Genomic DNA, 20,899 nt, shown 5'->3' on the forward strand with positions numbered 1-20,899 from the left:
TCATGGATAAAAATCAAGTGCACATCACGTGAACAACATATGCACATCGCAACAATCCAACCAATCAAAAAACAGATTCCGCGCGTGAGGCCAGTTTAGGCCTATATATATTTCGTATTTAATTACCAACGGTCTTTTCGTGCAGACTACGCTCAGAGCAGCTGCAGAACAAAAGCGAACGGAAAACGGGCTATGAAACAAAATTAATGAGAGCCCTGTGGTTGATGGCTCGCTGCCAGCGTCTTGACGTCTGGACATTGAGAGGTCAATTTCAATCTGAGAGCACCAGAGCTGATCAAGTTTAAGCGGTTGCGATATTTTGACTGCATGTGCAGTGCTTGGCTGAATCCCTGCTCGACAAGATAGGACGTGGGGAAAGCGAGGAGGAGAAGGTGAACTCTCTCCCACAACTGAGGGAAACGCTGTCCATGGGTTATCCACAACGCTCGCCAACCAGAGGTACGGAACGTGGCCATCGCCTCTGCATCATTCTGGAGGTCAATGAGGCTCTCTTGGATAGCCTCCTCACTGCTGGCAACATCTTGTTGGAGCGGCTCCATCACCCAATCGGGGACGGCTAACTGGTCCAGATCTCTGAAACGGACCTCCATATCTGCCTTGACTGCCTTCAAGTGGTCCGTGTAAACCAGCAGATGGCCATCAGTCAGTTCATCCAGCACCTGAATGTAAGTAGTGAGTAGGCTACAGTAAGTTATTTTATTGATAGATAGATAGAAACTTTATTGATCCCCCTGGGGAAATTCAAGGAAATTGTATGTGAGGTAATTGGTGTGTAGTCAAAAGAATGATGACAATGGTAGCCTAATAATTAATTATTAGCCTACCTTGGTCAACTGTGGAAAGTTGTGAAACTGACGCCTGCTCAAATTTTGTCCATACAGCTCCAGCTTTGTGAGAAGACTGCGTATGGCGGCCCTCGAATGGATGAGAGTCACACCATTCCCCTGGAGCTTCAGCGACACCTCGTTCATCTTCCCAAAGAAGTCCGAAAGATAGAACACATCGTGGCGGCAGGACCATAGCTGAGCTTTCAACGTAGCATCGGCCTTTCCCAAGAATTCGAGGACCGAGGGGAACAGCTCACACAACCTGCCCAAGCAGTTCCCCTTGGAGAGCCAGCGCACCTCTGTGTGGAAAAGAAGGCGCTGATAGGATTCGTCATTTTCCCCACATAGCTGCCTGAAGAGCCGGTCATTCAAAGCATGGGATTTAATTTTGTTTATTGATTTGACCGCTACATTAAGGGACTGATGGAGTGAGTCGGATATGTTTTTTGCTACCAGGTTGTGACGGTGCAGTACACAGTGCACGGTCAGCACGTGAGGGACCTGGTGCTTTAGGAGCGTCGCAAAGCCACGGTATCTGCCGACCATAGCTGGCGCTCCGTCTGTGGCACAGGCGATGATGTTCTCCATCGGGATGGCTCTCTCCTGCAGGAACTCAGTCAGGGCGGCGAATATGGTCTGCCCTCGAGTGTCGGTGGCGAGATACTGCCCAAACAAGAAGTCCTCCTTCAGATCCCCCCCAGACAAATAACGCACATAGCCCATTAATAGGGCATTGTTGTCGGCAGTTGTTGTCTCGTCAAGCTGGATACTGAAGGGACACACACGTAAGGTGGCACACAGCTGCTGCTCAGTGTCGAGTGACATCTCCCGTATGCGCCGGGCAACAGTGTCATTGCTGAGCGGGATGGCCTTGGTGACTGGCGTAGCGTCCCGCTCCATGACAGTGGAGATGGCCTCTTTTATTGCCGGAATTACCAGAGACTCACCCACAGTGAACGGTAAGCCAGACTTGGCAATTAATAAGGCAATATTGTAAGACGCCACCAACCCGCTCTCACTTTGATTGGCATTCCGGGCAAACAGGGTGTTGATGGTAGGACGCCTTGAATGCTGATCCCTCAGAGACTTGAAGTAGGCCGGATCTTTGGATGCTTTGTCGGGATGTTTTTTAATTAAATGTTCCTGTAACCGCGAAGGTTTCATGGCCTCATTCGAGAAAACGTGATCGCAGAGCAGGCACATAGGTAAAGTAGTGTTCATCGGTGAAGGAATAAATCCATAATTGATGTAATTTGCATTGTACTGTCGGCACTTTTTCTTGCTATCCGCCATGTTTGTTTGTGTTGTTTTATTAAAGATGAAGACGTCACATTGAATTGTGTACATTTTTATTGGTTATTGAACTGTTAAGCCGCGAAATTGGGTTATGTTTATCGACGTTACTATTCACCTTATTCCGCGCGCATACATGGAGGGCGCTAGCTTTGCCCACTTTGCCCACCGAACTTCCGTTTGAGCAGCGATACATTGAGATAGCAGAGCTCTATCGAGATGACTGGCATCATATGTTATGGGTCATCCTAAAGTTAGGAACGTTTATTTAGGATTTTGGTGACTTAAGACATTTCTGTTATACACCTTTCCTATCTGAAGTTAGGAAAACACTGACTTTGGAGCGGCTGTTCTGTAATGCCTTTCTAAACTAGTTACCATAGTTACCAAACAGATAAGGATTTGCGGGTTTCTCCATACGATACAGCGGCCACTGCCGCATATCGTCTACCCACTCCGTAGGGGTGAATAGCCGTGGGTAGCGAAGTACAATATTGCAATCTGACCTCCTGATGGCATTTGAGATGACGATAGCTGGGGCTGGGGGACGTACGTGAGTCCGGGCGTGTGCAGCATAGACATGGTGTCTATGTCTTTTATGGTGTGCAGGCCCGAACTGCACTGTATGACCACTGAGCAAAGATAAACAGTAAAATGTAGCTGGGACGGTAGAGGGGTTAGAATCCCATGAATGAAAATAGCCTATTTATTTCAGGCAGCCTATTTTTGCACCAAAAATATGTGAAAACCATGAAAGTTTAAAATGTAAAAAAAAAAAAAAAACTCACGTTCCCAGCGCCCCCCTAGGTTGTACGAACGCCCCCCAGGGGGCGGTACCGCCCCCGTTGAGAAACCCTAGCCTAGAGAAAACGATACATTTTTCTTTATCTGCAATGTTCCAGAAAGATAGGCTTACATTTATAGGCTGTCCCTCTTTGTCCCTCACAGGTCCAAGAAAACGAGTGGATATAACGTCAATGCATTCCATGTTCCATGTACTTATTTCATGTTGAGTTTTGCTTCCCAGCAGGCATTGCGATTAATTTAGTAATTTTGGCTATTATTAGTTTTTAATATTTTGAAACAATATGGTTTGAACAATTTATCTACTTGGCATACTCTGATGATGTTTTGAACAATATGCTACGGGATATGCCCATTAAAACGTCGTATTAGTTTATTAAGAAAATGACACCGTAGATGTGAAAGCAGGACATCCTAGCACGGTATAAATATCCAAGTCTACTCATCATTAGTGTAATGCATTCGGAGGACGTGATTGCATACATGCGTGAAAATATGAGGTGAGTAAAGTTGATTGTATAGTTGTAGAACAAGTCATTAATGCGTGTTCATGTTCCGTCTACCTCTCTTCCAGCAACGCTGAGACTTACAGGATGTAATAGCCTACCGTACTAAATCGCGCTTCATGTTTTTTTTTTTTACCAAATATAAACGTCGCATGCATAACGTCGCGGTGACCATTACAGGACGTCCTCTCAAAGTCTCGTGGAAGTCTTTTAGACCTCCCGAACAGAGGTCCGCGGGACGTAAAGGGAACCCTACACAATGTCGAGGAGGTGACGTTCGCCAGGGGACCTTTAGGGGACGTCGCCAGGACTTTATTTTGTTTACTGGGATGTGAGATTTGCTTCTCGCTACCTGCAGGTGAACTAGTGTGACACGTAGATTCAATAGTTTTTGACTGATGTCTTGTACCTATGGTCTCTCGATGTAGAGTAACTATATACATAAATATGTATGGTCAAAACCTATTGTTGTGTCTCGTAGGCCTACTCTTATTCAGAAGTGAAAAGAAGAGATAGGATGCGAACTCCGGCCGAGCGCGTAATGTACTGACGCGCTGCCGTTAAGCCACGAGACAATTAATAACCTTTACGATACCCAGACATTCGTCCAGGCTATATATTTTTTCCAACATAGATATTTAACACAAATAATGGCCCATATTGGTCGGCTTCAGTAAAATGTTTTATATACTTGCAATAGGTTTAGGTTTTTGCAGATGACAATGACAATGCCAGCATTAATCACTCGGTTTTAAATTAGAAAAATGTCAACATAGGCTGTGGCAGAGAATTTCTAGGGGGTGGGGTATTACACGTTGCCACTGTTTCCACCAATGATATGCATCGCTGCATCATCAACAACGTTGTTGGAACTACAGTGTTCGAACGTCGGAGGTAGCGAATTGCGACACAGGTACGATGCTTTCTGGAAACAGGTGTAACAATGTTGTTGTTTGGTCGCAAGTTGCGTCATACCATGGTGGTTGAGCAACGTCGTTGCTTACTTTTCTAGAAACGACCCCCAGGGTGGCACTAGCCCACCCAGGCCCTTATGTGGCTACGCGCCTGTCAGAAAGTTAGGCTAGGAATCGAAACTTACTGAAGAGATATAATCAACAACACAGGGCCTGAATCAGTTTGTTTGAGATAAATACCTGAGGTATATGGTTTTGAGATAATATCATGTGCCTAGTTGAAACTGATGAAGCCGAATAGGAATGAGATGTGGAGAAACTAGAGCACAATCATAGTTGGGTGATAGCCAGTTAAAACTTCATTTGTAGTTAACTAAGCAAAATATACAAACAACACACTGTTGAGAAAAATAGATTGTCCAAGTGTGAGTAAGTGGGTTGGTGTGGCATAATTTATTCTACTAAGCAAAATATGATATGATATGATATGATATGATATGATATGATATGATATGATATGATATGTGGATGTACTTTTGAACTTTTCACTAGAATTGTATTTGAAGTTTGAGACTATGTAAGGAAAATGTGGACCAGGAGGAGGCACATAGGGCAGGTAGGCCTAAGTGATGATAACCAAAAATGAGATGTGAGGACCATGCTAGAAAGTACAGGGTTAAAGAGCTGCTTGCTAATCTAAAAAAAACATAGGCTATATTAGAGGTCATTTCAAAGATCTTGCCTGAGCAGAACATAAATACCACTAGTGGGTATTAAAATAATAATGGCAATAACAACAATAATATGTAATTGGACAGATGATGAGCCCAAATTTGGAGAAACCTATCAGTGACTTCATAGGATATTGATAGGGATATTGATGTAGGGATTTGCATGACTCAAGTCATGTTTTTCTGTGTTATTATTAGTAGTAGTTAAGGTGATTGAGTGCTGTATTTCAGTGTTTTACTTCTTTGTGTATATATATATTAATAAAGACCCTGTTATTCTCAGATCAACTGCCCCTCAAAATGTATGTGCACGTCCCTGTCAGTGACGACCATATTGATGTAAAAAAATTACAAAATAAAAATATGAAAGAGTAATATATTTAACGTGAAACATCATATATCAAAATATTCGGCAATGGAGTCACCAGAAAAATATATAGAGGCTGTTAAGTCTGTGAAGAGTGCATTCGTCTGCTGTTTGGCGAATGTCTGTCATCGCTGAAAGTAGGTCAACACTGCCCCCTGGCGGTAGAACATTGCAATATTTAATGTGGAATCGAAACTTAACTCCACCGCATTCTGAATGTTGTCTCAAGTTCAGCCTTGTAGGCTATGCCTCTTTATTTTATCACACTAAATTAAGAAATATGTCCAAATCTGGAAAACGTTTAGTTTATTTTTCTTTCGGCCAGCAGTTCTATAATACCATTCAATTGTAGCCTACCGCAAATTATCCAACGTGTGACAGACGCATGCGCATGTAACTTCGCTGCTCCGCGGATCTAGCAATCTCTTCGTAGAGAAGACCCTAACGCTGCAGATACAGACAAACAACGCATAATGCTCTGGGAACAGAACACAGCATGTCCAGTGTAGCCATGGGTCTGGTGAATATAGCCTCTACCGCTTAGCCTACCAATGCAGGTGGCTAATATCACGCTTTGTCTGGTCTAGAACCCTATGTTTCATTAGCTTCATTTAACTCACTTTTGCACGCAACAGCGAAGCGACAGTAGCCTCCAGCATGTCGTTTTTTGTGTCTGGGAGCATTTCTGTTGCATTTTTTTGGCATTTCATTTAATCGGAGTTGGATTTGTCAATTTTAGCGGCAACTTTCCGTGCCATGAATTCCAAGTTTTGAAAGTTCACGTTTTGAGACGAATGCTTTGCACTTCTGATTGGCTGGTTGCTGTAAATCTGGGCGGCCCTTATGTGGCTACGCGCCTGCCAGAAAGGAATCGAAACTTACTGAAGATATATAATATTACAACACAGAGCCTGAATCAGTTTGTTTGAGATACAGACCAGAGGAAGGTAAGATAATATTCCGTTTTTTATTTCTTTGTCAACAGCTTTGCAAATGTATTCGGTTTATTGAAATATTTTTTTAATGAATTTTATGAGGGTAACATATTATTATACATATTTGTTTGCAAATGGATTAAATATATTATTGTTTGATGATCCCTAAATACTGTGTTGTCTGATCTACAAGGCCTATAAACTGTCAACTATTTGGCAGTAGGCTATTCATGTACAGGAGTTGATGTTATGGTAATATGGTATGTCTAAAAGAGTAGATCACAGGGTAATGTAAGCAGCTTTGAATTCAGCCATAATAGACATTTGAAATCATTCTTTTTTCCCCTCTGTTGTTTTTGAAAAATGGCTATATGGTTTTGAGGTTATATCATGTGCCTACAGTAGTTGAAACTGATGAAGTTAAATGATGTGGAGAAACTAGAGCACAATCATACTGATAGTTGGGTGATAGCCAGTTGAAACTGTATTTGTAGTTAACTAAGCAAAATATACAAAAGACACACAGAAAAACAGGTTGTCAAAGTGGGTTGGTGTTGCACAGGCTAATTTATTCAAATCTACTAAGCAAAAAATAATATGATATGATATTATATAGCCTATGATATGTGGACTTTTTAACTTTTCACTAGAACTTTATTTGAAGTTTGATAATGGACACAAAGTCTGTCTACTCTACACTGTGGACGTGACATCACCAACTGAAAATCTATTTGGTTCCCGCCGTTCCATTTCCTAGAGTGGGAATTCTCCTTCCTGACAACACGCTCTACAAACTGGACGAACCAGATTACTTAGAGGTTTGTTATGTGCAAATTACCAAATGGAAAAAAAAAGCAAGTCATATGCAAATTGTCAAAACAAGTTGACACAGGGTATTGTTTTCTCTTTCATAGATTTAAAAGTAAACATGAATCATAACAATGGATATAACCACCTGGAACCAAAAGGTTTCATGCCAAATTTGAAAGAATGCTGTGGTGAGTTTTCCTCATATTTTACTTTCACTGTGAAAATATTTAGACCGTGAAGCCAATATTTGTATTTCTGATTAGTGAATAAAATTCATCAATTCACTATCACCACAATGTGAATGCCTTACTCTATTTATATCATATGTTGATATTTTACAATATAATGTTGTTGCTTCCTCTAGGATCCGTCACAAAATGGAAAGCATTATTTTTGGTTGTTTTTGTCATCTTCTTGATCCTTGTCATTGTAGGATGGGTCATGTTCACTGGTAAGTTATTTACTTTTGAACTGCTCATTAGGGTCGGTTTACATACACTGTCTGACTAATGAGAGGCTCAACAGGGTTCTACAACAGGAGTGATCATAAACGGTAGCATAACTGGGGGGGGGGGGGTGTGCGTACCATAGCATAGTGATGGGTGTGTGTACCATATACCATAGCATTAATTCCTGCAGGCGCCCCTGTGTGTGTGTGTGTGTGTGTGCGTGCATTCATGTGTGTGTGTGTGTGTGCGTTCATATATGTGTGATCATGTGTGTGCGTTCATATATGTGTGATCATGTGTGTGTGTGTGCATGCGTTCATGTGTGTGTGTGTGTGTGTATGGGGGTGCATGCGGTCGTGTGTGTGTGTGTGTGTTTGTGTGTGTTTGTGTGTGCGTGCATGTGTGTGTGTGTGCGTGCAAGCATGCGTGTGTGTGTGCGTGTGAGTGTGCATGCGCATGTGTGTGTGTGTATGTACTGTATATGTCACCAATGTCATTAATGCCAGTGCTTGTGGTTTCCCACCTCCACAGTCTGTATGCGTGAGTCTGCAGCAATGGAGATGAAGGCCTTGGAGAGGGAGCGAGAACTACGGGAGGAGGCTCAGAAAAACCTCACTGAAGCCATACAAAACATAAGAGCTGAGGCAGAGAAAAATATAACAGATTGTATGAACAAGTCTGCAGAAAGAGAGAACAAACTACGGCAGGAGGCTCAGAAAAACCTGACTAACATCATAGAAGTCATGAAAGCTGAGGCACAGAAAAATATATCAGATTGTAGGAACAAGTCTGTAGCAAGAGAGAACAAGGCATTGGAGAGAGAGAGAACACAAAATAAAACCATAGAAGAGATGAGAGTGCAGATTGAGAACATCACAGTAATGGCAGAGAAAAAACTAAATGCAACAGTAGAACAGATGAGAGAAGAGGCATCAAACACCTTGAGTGAGAAAGTGAATGATATACAACAAGAGGAGGAGCTGAAGAGAATTGATAGAGAGAGAGAGATACGAGATAATGAGACACAAAAGAGAATCGACGGTGAAAACAAGACCAGAACAGATGAGGAGAGGAAGAGACAGGATCTACAGGAAATAGTCAGACTACAAAATGAGATAAATGTGTTCAAACAGAATAGAATGTCTCTTTGTAACATGGGTCACATGACTGCAAGTGTACCCCCTGCACTTGGAATATGTCTGGCAATATTTTTTGTCATTACTCAGTGGCTAATAGCTTAAGTTATTCATTTTATTTTCCTTATTTTCCTTTAAATTATCTTTGTTTTATTTATTTTGTATTATTTCCACTGACTTTTTTATTATTATTATTCAGTAATTAACTAATTATTATTAACTAATATTATTATTATTATCATTATTATTACTACTACTACTACTACTACTACTACTACTACTATTATTATTATTATTATTATTATTATTATTTACTATATGTATTTCTATTTTTATTGATATTGTATGTATTATAAAACTATTATCAATGTTTTATTGTGTCCTAATTAACTATTCTGATCCCTGGTGGTAGTCAAGTGTAACTGGTGAAAGACAATAGTATCTCATTCCTCTGCTCTGTCCTCTCTATCCTCTATAATGTCCAGACAAACTAGAATTATGGAACAATGAGGGTATAATCTTCTGGCAACAGTATTTTTATTTATTTGATTTACTATATGTATTTTTGTCTATTTTATCAATGTTGTATTGTGTCCATTGCATAATTAGTTCTTCTGCCCCCTGGTGGTAGTTAAGTGTCCTTGGTGAAAGATAATGGTATCTCAGTCCTCTGATCTGTCCTCTCTCTCATCATCAACAACAACAACAGCAACAACAAACAATACAGATGTATGACATTTATAAATAATAAAAATTGATAAAAAAAAACACTTTTAAGTCAGTGGTTCTCTTCATTGTAATTTAAGTTGTTAAATACACATGTGGAATTTCTGCTGTTGTTTCTGAGGTTACTGTAAGCCCTTGCTCCCTCTAGTGGTCAAGAGATCATTGTCCTCTGACATTCATTGGCATCTGCTTAGGGATTGTTCGTTATTTATTTAAGGGGCCACCGGAGGGATTTTGAGTGCTTCAGTCAGAAGTTGCATGACCCTCCCTCGCCTACAATAATATATTCAGTGATCCTCCCCTGCCATTTGTCAATGTCTTCCGCCCACGCTGCTTTGCGCAATGAAGACACACTGGGATAACGTTCTTAAATCAGCCTCTGCTTTCTGATCTTACACATCACACTCCACCAAGATGGTGGCCATTTCAGTAGATTTACTCACTAACATTGTTGTGGAAACACAATAAGCATGGAAACTAAATGCACACATCCTGCATAACTGCATTACTTCAAATAAGTTACTCTAGTACTCTAGTAAACTAGTATTGACATGAAATAAAAAAAATAAAACATTGAAACGTTCAACAAAGCACACTGGGTAATAACAAATTCAACACATGAACTGGTTGCTATGGACTCGTCTCTAGGCTTCCTCAGTCATTGTATATTTTAGCATAGGTAAAGCTGCTGAAGAGAACATTATCCAAAACTCCATTTCTCAGACGAGCGTCAATTTGGGAGCTTGCATGCTACCACTCCTTCCTTCTCAAATGCCGTGAAAAGGCTGTTTGCACAATTTCACAAATAATCACAGAGACCGAAACATACCTAACATGCCAACTTGTTCCGGGTTTATCACGTATTTTAACTTTCCCCCCGCTGTCTTGCCATTTTAATATTTCCCATAGAATATCCTATATTTTAATACTCTAATAACATTAGCCCTGCCATCGGGCCTGTGTCTGTGTTGCCCTGTTGCTACCCACTTGCCCTTCCAGTGAAACAGATGTCTTCAAATCATTGTTTTGCTTGCTTGAAGGCGAACTTAGAGTGATGTTAACCTATTTAAGTTAACAGCGTGGTTGTTGTGGGAGCACGATTCATTTTCATACCTATAGTGTTCGGCCGTATGTCTTCGTGTGCACAAGGAACAAGGTCATATGCTTGTCAAAACGTTAGGAGCTGGATGTGTGGATGAATGAAGCACAAGTAAGCATGCACACTGTTTAAAGTTACTAAAAGTAAACCAAAGGTAATTTTACCTTTTAAAGGTAAAATGGTGCCTGTGAGAGAGTCAATCAAACTCTCCTATCCCTGCTGAACACCTTGGGACGCCATGACCAGGATCGTTGGAGTGAATGGCTGCCAGCCCTAGTACAGGCCTATAATAATACACCCCATAGCAGCACGGGCCTCGCCCCCTTCTATGTGGTATTCGGGAGGCACGCCCGTATGCCAGTGGATGTACGCCTGGACGTGGCTTTGCCCCAAGACCGAGGGACAGTAGACGACTGGGTCCAACGACATCACCAACGGTTGACCGAAGCTTACAAGCAAGTGCGACAAAGGACACATCAAAGACAGGAGTGGGACCGAGGCCGCTACAACCGCCGTGCAAGGGCCCTCCCACTACTGCCTGGGGAACGGGTGCTCCAACGCAACTTCCCTAGGAGGAACCGAGGTAAGCTGGCCCCATATTGGGTGCCTCAGCCTTTTGTGGTCATGTCCCAGGTGGCCCCGCACCAACCCGTCTACATGATCCGACCTGAGGGACGAGAAGGACCCACCCGGACCATTCATCGGAACAATCTGCGCCCCTGCCCTAATGGGTGGAGGATGGATTCGGTAGCTTAGGAGACGGAGAGTGGAGGCCCCTGGCGGTATTCCCCTGAGGCAGGTAATGCAGGTTATTGGCCACTTACTTTGAATCAGGTTCCTGTGCACCCAGGTACACCCCGAGAGCTGGAACCACGGGGACTGGACCCAGGTGGAGCCTCAGGGCCAGGGGAATGGAGGTGTGGCGTGCCCCCTGGATCCTGGCCCACGTCGGTCCCAGATGAGTAACTTGGGCTGCCCTCCAGTAAGGTATAGGAATGAGGGGTGATGGTCGGGACGACCATAATCAAAGGGGGGGGGGGGGGGGTGTCGTGTGTACCATGTGAATAGACTGTTTTTATGGAATTATGCTATGAATTATGAAAATTGTAATATTTGCAAGGACTGGAATATTTGACGTGTGCTGTTGGAGGCATTTACTTGAAATGAACAATGTGCATGCCTGTGGGACAATGGTTGGGGTGATTTGTGTAATGGACAGAGATTGTGGTCACCTGTGGGAAATGGGAAGCCATCAGACATTGGTTAATTAACCGATTGCTTCCACCTGAGCAATGGGGATATTAGGTGAACGTGTGTGAGGTGAGAGCTACGCACAGAAGGCAGACAGCACAAGGAACCGGGCGAACGCGGGGATGACGAGCTGACAGAGTCCACCAGCAACGCGCACTAAGTATCCCATTAAGGGAAGTTTATTCTTCTATAGCCTTGTGCAGGGGTGTAGCGATTGGGAGATGATCGAGACTGCTCAGCTGATTGTTGGTTGTTTACAGTGCGGGAGCGGAGCAGCGCGGTTACGAGCCAGAGGGAGGAAGAGAGAGAGAGAGAGAGAATGAAGGAGGCTCTTCACCCCAACGCACACAAGTATTCCGCTGAGGAAAGTCTTATTTCTGTAGCCTAACCTAGCCCTGAGATGGTGTGTTGCAGGCCTATGAGTCAACAGATTGCTGACAGGAGGTTTTTGCCTTAGCCTACAGCTTCCATGTTTACCTGTCTGGAAGACAACGAGTGTCTGTGACTCACAGCGGCGGGGAGCGATGCAATTGGTCAAGGGGAAGGACTTATGATGTCTGCACCAATCCGGAGCAGTATCCACTCCGGCATTTGCCTCGGCTGGATTTCCATGGCCTCCCTATTGGATTACTAGTATTCATGGGCGGATTATGAACTTTCGGGCCCCTGGGCCAAGATGCATTACGGGCCCCCCACTAATTGTCGCATATGTGGGGGGGGGGGGGGTTGGGGGTTCTCCCCAGAATTTTTTTTTATTTGTTTGATGTGATTTCCTGTATTCTGATGCATTTTGGGGATGGCCAATACTTTAATTCAATCAGATTCATAGCCTACATCCTGATTTGTTGATATTGAGGCAATGATTCCATGCAGTGCCCCCGACACTGATTCCTCAGCTTAGCCACTGTCATAAGCGTCGGTGTCGGAGTTCATTACCTCAGTCCACTTAGTCTGCGGCACTACTGACCATGCTAAACGGAGTGTCCACACAGCAGGAGCTCCTAGACTACATGGGAATCCTCAGGCTGCAAGCGGCCCTCTCCTGGGCGCCCTGACAGTCGCATGGCCCTTGCCACGCATTCCCTCAGCTCCAACTCAGCGACCAGTCTCAGGTTGCTCCAGCAGCGGCGTGTCGCGCCCCATCACCAACTGGCCTTCGACGGCCACCACTACCACAGTCCACCCCGCACCAAACACCTTAACTCGCAGGTCGTGCTCTCGTTCAGCCCCAGTCTCCTTGCAGTACAGTTCCACTGCCCCCTAGAACAACAAAAAAAACAACAGTTCCACTGCAGCCGGACAAGCTGAGCCCCTGGGCTGTCGATAGCCTATTCTGGGTTCTGCGACACTCCTGGCCGTCCCTTAGCATGCCGATCACCAGGTGGTCAGCTGCCGTTATCGACGTCCCACCCCGTGTTGCCTCCTCGTAGAGCTGTCATCTGCAAGGCCCAGCTGTATTTTCGGTGGTTGCTAACGCAGCCAGGCAGCTACAGGTATATTCATGGTCCAGTATAAGACAACCTAACCTTTATTAAACAACAAAGTGGACCATCACAAACATTTCAATTTGAACTGGAGTTGAACACACAAATCTGTGACCAGATATCAGAGGCTGAACCATGGGCTGAACACATCTGCAAAAGAAGGGGGCGGTTACGTTAACTCCAGAGGCAAAGTCAGCCGTCCAGCCAGTTAACATGATAGTCAGTTACTGTATAACAACGACATATGTCCTGTTGAGTCATGTGTTGGACCAACAACAAACATATGAGGTTGAGTCTATAAAGCATATATACATACTGGCGGTGATAAATGAGCCTAATTAAACACAAATTAACAGACTTAAATAAGCAGTTTTTTCATGTGTACGTGTGTGTGTGTGTGTATTTGTGTGTATAGTGCACATGCAAAAAGGTCATGTCAAAGGTCAAAGGTCATGCATCCGTGAACATGGGGAACTTTATTGCTGTCAAACCATTCCCAGGCAGCAGTGTCCTAGTTTGTATAAATACTAATGTTAGCTCTAAGCCTGTGGTGCAAGTTTGAGGCTTCCTCTTAAAGCCCATTCCCCCACCCCCCACACACACGCACACACACACGCACACACAAACACACACACACACACACACACGCACACAAACACACACACACGCACACACAAACACACACACACACACACACACACACACACACACGTCTCAATCACACGTTTTCTTCCTCTTTCTTACTGCTAAACCATGAGAGCATTTCTGAGCACGCCATTTTCTTGTAAATGTCAGAGTTGATGCAGCGCTGCTGCTCTGTTCTAAACGGTTAACCTGCCACTCTGTGCTGCGGAGTAGAGCGACCAACACCCATCTCATCAGCCAAGATCATCAGCGAATCACAAGGCTCAGCCATGGTGAGGGACACTGGGTGTCAGTTTAAGGAAACTAACTAAAAGACGAGAGAAAAAGGCAGAACTTTGTTAATACTTATTTTATTGTTTACTGATGTATTGTATGTTAGGATTAAATTACAGGGAGATGTCATGTCTTTAAGAACATGTGACATTCTGGGAAATACAATTTTGGAAACTGTGATAGATTCATTTATGAAACACTGGGCTAGTGTTGCACTTTAACACTAAGGGCCATCAGCAAATCACAAGGCCTGTTATGGTGAAGGACACTGAGTGATAGATCATTGTTTGTATATTAGTGTTGATTTTTGACCTTCAGATTAGCTCAATTTATGTTTTGTGTTACCAAGCAATATGCAACCGATATTTAACTGACTATCCATAGCTAATGTATATTTGTAGGCCCCGTAGTCCGACAGTGTGGCTAGTGTTGCTAGTATATCCTGGCTTGTGTGGATGATTGTGTCCACATGCTTTTGTATAGTTGTAACAGGTAAGGTGTTGAATTTGATCAGCCCATAGAAGCTGTTGCTTCACTGTCACCCCCATCTTTGGTAAATAATGTTCCGCAAGTAGATTATTTCTACATCTCTACATTCAGTTTTCAGTGAAGGAAATATCATCTCTTTTCCCCTTCCCTTTAGCCTCTGCTATGGGAAATATTGAAGTACCTTTTCCATTTAATCTATAATCATCATACTAGTCATTCAATATGTATTGATATAATTATTTTGTCACTGAGAACAACAGAATGAAAACATATTTTCCATGTTTAGGGGAAAAGCATAGTTCACACTTTTTTTCTGTCAACTTCCGCCTGTCAAGCTATTTGAGGTTTTAACAACTTATGCAGAAGCCTATACACCAATAAACCTCCTCCCCCCAAACACAAACAACATATTTTGACTAAATATCTTTTTTTCTTAAAATCCTTCTTAAGTGTACAATTCTTCTCCCCACTAGAAACTCATTTCTATGTTCCCGTGGTCGAGCTGTCTGGTTCTAACAGTCCTTCTCAAAACCACCATTGGTAAGGAAATGCTTGGCTGTCTTTATATTTTAGCAGGCAGAAAAAAACGTTCAAAATGTTTAAACTTCACCCTTACATTTGATTGTAGTGTCTCCAAAAGTCTAACACAAACAAAAAATACAATGCTTGCTGCTTTTAGTTTTGTAGCATTTGAACTGGCCTGTGCTCTTACTGTGAGTGTGTGTGTGTCTGTGTGTGTGTGTTTGGAGTGCTTTGGGTTGTACTCAACTCCAAAATGTGCTGGTTTCAGCAGCTGGTTCTAATGTGAAATACCAGACCATGAAGACATGCGCACTGGAGGGGTCATCTGTGAGCATCGTCTGCAGCTACAGCTACCCAAAAGGTCATAAGGTCACAGCCACCCATTGGTTCAAAGCTCAATCGCTGGACAAAGTGACACATGACATCTTACAAGACCACGTGTTTAAGGACCGTGTCGAAAACTTAGGTGATGGAACCCAGAGTTGCACTGTGAGAATCAACAATCTCCGTGTGGAGGACTCGGGAACCTACTGGTTCAGCTTTGAGACGGATCATTCCGAAAAGAAACTGAGCAGCTCATCCGGGTTTACCCTCTCAGTCACAGGTGTGTTAACATGTTTAATTTACACTCTCAGTCACAGGTGTGTTAACATGTTTAATTTACACTCTCGGTCACAGCTCTGCTAACATGTTTCAGTTACACTCTCAGTCACAGCTGTGTACATGTTTAATTTACACTCTCAGTCACAACTGTGTAAACATGTTTCATTTCAAATCAGTCACAGGTGTGTTACCATGTTTCATTTCAAATCAGTCACATGTGTGTTACCATGTTTCATTTGCACTCCCTGTCAGTAAATGAGACATTGTGTGTGTATTGCCCTTCAGACCTGCTGGTGGAGGTGAGCCCTGAGGTGACGGTGACGGAGGGGGAGGAGGTGGACCTCTACTGCGGCTCCTGCATCCTGAGTGAAGCCCCCACCTACGTCTGGATGAAGGATGGTCACATACTCGCCAGCCTGGAGCGAACCAACCTGCTGCTGATAGACCCCGCACGCATGAACGACACGGGCAATTACACCTGCCAGGTCAAAGGTCATGAGGCCACGCCCTCTCACCTTGTCAGGCTTACTGTGTCATGTGAGTAGTCCACCTTATAATTGATTATTATATAAAAGTGTTATATAATATGCTTTACTAAAACCTAGCAGAGTATAGCCTATACACATTTGCACTCGTCTATTATTTGAACTCATTGGCAAAGTGAAACTAACTTCACCATGGTGACAGTCAACGACAAAACAGTTATACACAGTTAATTACTTTCACTATTGACTGACAATGGGTTACCATCAAAAACATCGCCTGGAAAAAGCAGCACTTACCTAGCCTGGAAAATCCAGACCCTGGTAATCTAGAAAGATTAAGGGTCTGGCCACGAACAATGTAATGGCCCAACTCGAGGGGCGGCAACAAGCATGCATTTAAGCATGCAAACTGTCTTCATCAGTTTAGCTGGTTCCCCGGGATGCAAGGGGTTAAAGTAACATGCATTATTGCTCATTGCCAGAGTGTCTCGCAGAGACAATTCCATTGTGCTCTCGCGAGAACTCTGGATTTCCAGGGTAGCACTTATCCCAATAATGTTCGAATAACTGAATAAAAAACATTTATCCTGCAGAGGAGTTGCTGCTTACATCTCGTGAAAGTGCGTCTTCACCTTTGCTTCATATTTGCCTTTCGCCTCTCACCTAATCACTTTTATCCATCATTACCAATTTGCCATTGATGATGAATAACTACTCATTGTGAGATGTATTATATCTTTATTCTTTATGTTTCCCATTGTAATCCTGTATTTGTAATATTTTGCATGGATGTGCGCTGGTGTGTTTGTGGATGAGAGAAACAGAGTGCGTTGTGCACCCGCCTATATCACTGTTGATAATGCGCTCTTAAAAACTCGCCATGGACTTCTGACCAAGTTTCTCTTGGTCAGTGGCGTATCTACGATTTGATTTTTAGACAAAATTTGCCAGACCCCTCCTTAGTTTGTTAATTGCCACACCGCTTGGCGCGTTGCCTAAAAAAAAGGTGCAAGATAGGAATAAATTTTGCGCTGGGATAATAATCCGCTTTCCGGCACCGGTTTGTGAAAATAGGGCCCTTAGACACAATAAGTAAATAACACACACTGCATTTGACTTTAAGTTAGTATACATTTGCTGCAAAATATATTTAGAGTTTAGGGTTGTCGGCAGGGACCCAAAGGTGCATGTAAGTGATGGAAAATGGTTTACCAATACTATTATACTTTCTCGTCATATCCAGGTAAACAGCAGGTGCAGGTAAAGTTGCCACCTGGGCAGGTGAAAGAGGGGGAGCAGTTGGAGCTCACCTGTGACATCACCTGTCCCGTGACCAGCAGCCAGACCTTCTTCAAGTGGTCCAAAGACAGCCGTCTCCTCTCGGATCAGAACCACCGACGACAGCTGGTTCTGGACCCAGTGATGGCGGAGGACACGGGCAGATACTCCTGTGCTTTGGCTGGACAGCAGGAGCTTCACTCGCCTGCCGTAGAGGTCTTGGTCCAGTGTGAGTGCTGCTTACTTAGATACTGAACATTCTTACATATTAGGTTCCAATTTATACAAACTGTCCTTAAGAAAACAAGCTTCATATTTCTTTAATTTAGATTAAGCACTCATATACTTATATATAGCCTAGGTGCCAGCCAAACTTAGCCCCGGGAAGTTCGGTCTGGCATTGCTTCATTGTGGAGCAAATATGCTCGAACCAGAGCTGTTTGGACCAATCAAATCGGGTTTTACGATGATGGACAGGTGAGCAACAAAAACGCTGTGGCTAGAAGGAGACAGATAACTTCTAAGACCCCATATGGAAAAATGCATATTATTTCAATGAGGTTTTATCACTGAAAATGATTATTTCTGAAAACTTTGGCCAAAGTTGAGATGTGGGAAAATTCATGGTTTCACTTTCATCAAGGGAAAACAGCGTGTTTCATTGTGACATGTTGTTCCGTCGTTTGTTTGAAATCTCTGATTGACAACCTGTTCGAGGGATTTGCGACAGCTTTCCTCAGCTGTTTATAACATGTTTGTAGCATATCGCTGTTTTAACAGAATTATTTTTAAAAACGGAGGGAAAATATCAGTTTTTCCTAATAGCCTACCCTGCTACATAGCCTATCTCTTATATTTCGCTAACGAGTGTTGTAGGAGATATTGACGGCACAATAACTTTTACAAAAGACCAGAAAACAATGTTAAGACATCTGTGGATAAGGATGGTTTGTGTGTTCTGCCTACCTCTCACGGTAAGCTATTTTGTTGCTCTGATTGGTTAGGTCTATCCAATTGAGTGCAGAGGCATTCCCCCCCTGTATCGGTTGAAACACGCTCCATAATTATGTCCCAATGGAGCAGTATCAGACTCATATTCTGACTAGAATTTGACTATGACAACGTTAGGCTAATATATTAGAATAATATAGATTATGAAATACTAGTATGACATGATCACTTCCATTTTAATCAATTTAGAAAAAAACATGTATTTCACAGATTCTCCCAAGAATACAACAGCCATTGTCTTGGGGGAACCACTAGGGACAGCATCAGTGACTCTGACCTGCAGCAGTGATGCCAACCCACCAGTGGAGAGCTACACCTGGTTTAAGGTGAATGAGTCCACTCCAGTAGGATCAGGACAGCAGTACAGCATCACTAACATCAGACCTGAGGATGGAGGGCAGTACTACTGTGAGGCAAAGAACACAGTTGGAAGTGGGAGATCCCCTACACTCTTAGTTACGCTGCAAGGTAAAGAGTTTTCAGCATTAGCATCAAATGGCAGTTGAACATACTTGAGATCTTTTGTTTTCTTGCCCTCTGTTGTCTTTCCTCTTTCACATAGGCTACTCACAACACATCCACTTTAACAGGGCGGCTACACAGGGCACGTAACTGAAGCGTTCCATTCGCGTTGCGTCAGCTGCAACAATTAGCTTCCACTATGACAAATGGAACTAGCTACACCAGACGTGATAACGGCACAAAAGTAAAAAAAAGAAGAAGAACGCTTCAGTTACGCACATGGTGTAGCCTCCCTGTAACTGTAAGAGAGGATGTACTACTTTAAAATTAAACACAAAAAAACAAATAAAGTCACTGGGGAATCTTTTGTAATTCATCATACTGCATAGTATACTGCACTGCACTGTTTTATTTTGTTGTAATTTATTTCAGGTAAAGCAGATTCTCCATTGCCAGTGGTTATGGGCATTGTAGCTGCGATTTTGGTGGCTATCTTTGTTGGGATTGGTGTGATTTGTGGAATCAAAAGGTTAGATGACTTTCTTTTTTACTTATTCTATTACATTGCATTATTTACAGTCATGGTGTTTATAAATCAGACAACAACAACTTCCGCTGATTACTTTGTGATACTTTAGTCTATTTACAGTGGTAAAATAATAGTTTTCTTAATATATTTCTTTCTTTCTTTCTTTTTTTCTGTAGGAGACATAGAATGCTAGAGGGTGGAACTCTTGACAAGGTGATGAATGGCAACAGTTCCATTGAGTTTAATTGAAAGCACACTGCCGATCGGATGTTTTTTTTTAAACAACTGTCTACTTTTGAGTATCATGTCTATCTACCTATCAATATGTCTGAACTTTTTTTTGTTTATTTCTCTCTCTCTCTCTCTCTGTCTATATCTCTAGGCTGGAGACCCTGGTCAGAGTGAGAACACCTACTCTAATATGGAGTTAAAGCTAACTAGTTCAGACTATGAGGATGTGACGGTAAGCATCTCATCATGAGAGCATGTGTGGAAGTGAATGTGGTTCAGGCCTATAGTGATTAACAAGGTTTGGATGCTGCACAGTAGCCCAGTTCAGTTAGTGAAAAGGTGTCACAAAAGTACGTCTCCTGTCACCTACTACACTGTGTAAGGCAGACACAATATGGAAGATTCCATATTTAATCCCTGCATCTACATTTCCATTTTGTTGTTACTGTAATGTCTCTAGGAGAGAGGTCTCAACCCAACAGATAGCACCTACACAGCACTGGCCTTCAAATCCCAGAGTTCCGAGTATGAGACGCTCGAGGTAAGTATTCCTGCATTTCCATGCTCCAGGCAGATCTGACACTTATGCTCAATCATCAAGGGGCGACAAGTATTTTACTGAAAACATGAGGCATTGGCTGCAAACGTACAAAATAAATAACTGGTGGAAATAAGCAATTTGGGCAAGGCAGATTATTTATCTTAATTCGTACAAAGAAGCAGAAGTCTGCATGAAAGGCTGCTTATGTATATACTTGTCTTGTTTCCTTCTATACAGAAAGCCAGGAATACCTCAAATGACTACAGTGATGAGCCAGCCACTGGAATCTATGAGACCTTGGATGACATCACGAAAACCGGATGATGTTACAGAAATGTGTGTGTGTGTGTGTGTGTGTGTGTGTGTGTGTGTGTGTGTAAAAAAATACAAAAATAAGAGTCAATTATTTTAGGGCCTAAGTTTTACACACTTTTTTTTTTAGTTGACAGCTTAGTTAGCCTATAGCCTATGCTAATC

General features: G+C 42.8%; 3 protein-coding genes across 4 annotated transcripts; 2 read left to right on the forward strand and 1 right to left on the reverse strand.

Annotated features, from left to right (window-relative positions):
- Nucleotides 1-203: 203 nt before the first annotated feature.
- Nucleotides 204-2,141, reverse strand: LOC143117488 (zinc finger BED domain-containing protein 5-like). Its single transcript, XM_076279239.1, has 3 exons — nucleotides 846-2,141; nucleotides 455-680; nucleotides 204-250 (listed from the first exon to the last, which is right to left on the reverse strand). Exons 1-3 carry the CDS (start codon nucleotides 2,139-2,141, stop codon nucleotides 204-206), a joined length of 1,569 nt encoding a protein of 522 aa, XP_076135354.1.
- A 3,702-nt stretch (nucleotides 2,142-5,843) lies between these two features.
- On the forward strand, nucleotides 5,844-9,563 carry LOC143123331 (uncharacterized). Its single transcript, XM_076284649.1, has 5 exons — nucleotides 5,844-6,410; nucleotides 7,049-7,216; nucleotides 7,313-7,396; nucleotides 7,573-7,659; nucleotides 8,189-9,563. The coding sequence occupies exons 3-5, from the start codon at nucleotides 7,327-7,329 to the stop codon at nucleotides 8,896-8,898; spliced, it is 867 nt and encodes a 288-aa protein (XP_076140764.1). The 5' UTR covers nucleotides 5,844-6,410; nucleotides 7,049-7,216; nucleotides 7,313-7,326; the 3' UTR covers nucleotides 8,899-9,563.
- Nucleotides 9,564-14,155: 4,592 nt separating this feature from the next.
- Nucleotides 14,156-20,792, forward strand: LOC143123338 (sialic acid-binding Ig-like lectin 16). Of its 2 annotated transcripts, none has more exons than XM_076284663.1 (11): nucleotides 14,156-14,270; nucleotides 15,234-15,300; nucleotides 15,551-15,886; nucleotides 16,171-16,422; nucleotides 17,614-17,877; nucleotides 18,870-19,127; nucleotides 19,554-19,650; nucleotides 19,827-19,863; nucleotides 20,033-20,113; nucleotides 20,342-20,422; nucleotides 20,660-20,792. In XM_076284663.1, exons 1-11 carry the CDS (start codon nucleotides 14,268-14,270, stop codon nucleotides 20,744-20,746), a joined length of 1,563 nt encoding a protein of 520 aa, XP_076140778.1. In that variant the 5' UTR covers nucleotides 14,156-14,267; the 3' UTR covers nucleotides 20,747-20,792. The 2 variants fall into 2 exon arrangements, with proteins under 2 accessions (XP_076140778.1, XP_076140788.1); XM_076284673.1 differs by having other exon boundaries at nucleotides 15,554-15,886.
- Nucleotides 20,793-20,899: the final 107 nt, after the last annotated feature.

Source organism: Alosa pseudoharengus, unplaced genomic scaffold (genome assembly GCF_046254945.1).
Source record: "Alosa pseudoharengus isolate Yale_2024_CS ecotype anadromous, Long Island Sound unplaced genomic scaffold, YU_APseudo_1.1 YU_APseudo_1.1_scf_1, whole genome shotgun sequence".
In the NCBI taxonomy this organism is placed as follows: Eukaryota; Metazoa; Chordata; class Actinopteri; order Clupeiformes; family Clupeidae; genus Alosa; species Alosa pseudoharengus.

Bases quoted from the DNA above. Each gene is read 5' to 3' on its own strand.
- LOC143123331 (XM_076284649.1), top strand. From the start codon at position 7,327: ATGAATCATAACAATGGATATAACCACCTGGAACCAAAAGGTTTCATG. The intron at 7,397-7,572 runs GTGAGTTTTCCT...TGCTTCCTCTAG, and splicing joins AAATTTGAAAGAATGCTGTG to GATCCGTCACAAAATGGAAA. The intron at 7,660-8,188 runs GTAAGTTATTTA...CCACCTCCACAG, and splicing joins AGGATGGGTCATGTTCACTG to TCTGTATGCGTGAGTCTGCA.
- LOC143117488 (XM_076279239.1), bottom strand. From the start codon at position 2,141: ATGGCGGATAGCAAGAAAAAGTGCCGACAGTACAATGCAAATTACATC. The intron at 681-845 runs GTAGGCTAATAA...ACTTACATTCAG, and splicing joins ACTTTCCACAGTTGACCAAG to GTGCTGGATGAACTGACTGA. The intron at 251-454 runs GTTGGCGAGCGT...CTCAATGTCCAG, and splicing joins GGCCACGTTCCGTACCTCTG to ACGTCAAGACGCTGGCAGCG.
- LOC143123338 (XM_076284663.1), top strand. The intron at 16,423-17,613 runs GTGAGTAGTCCA...CGTCATATCCAG, and splicing joins TGTCAGGCTTACTGTGTCAT to GTAAACAGCAGGTGCAGGTA. The intron at 19,651-19,826 runs GTTAGATGACTT...TTTTTTCTGTAG, and splicing joins GTGATTTGTGGAATCAAAAG to GAGACATAGAATGCTAGAGG.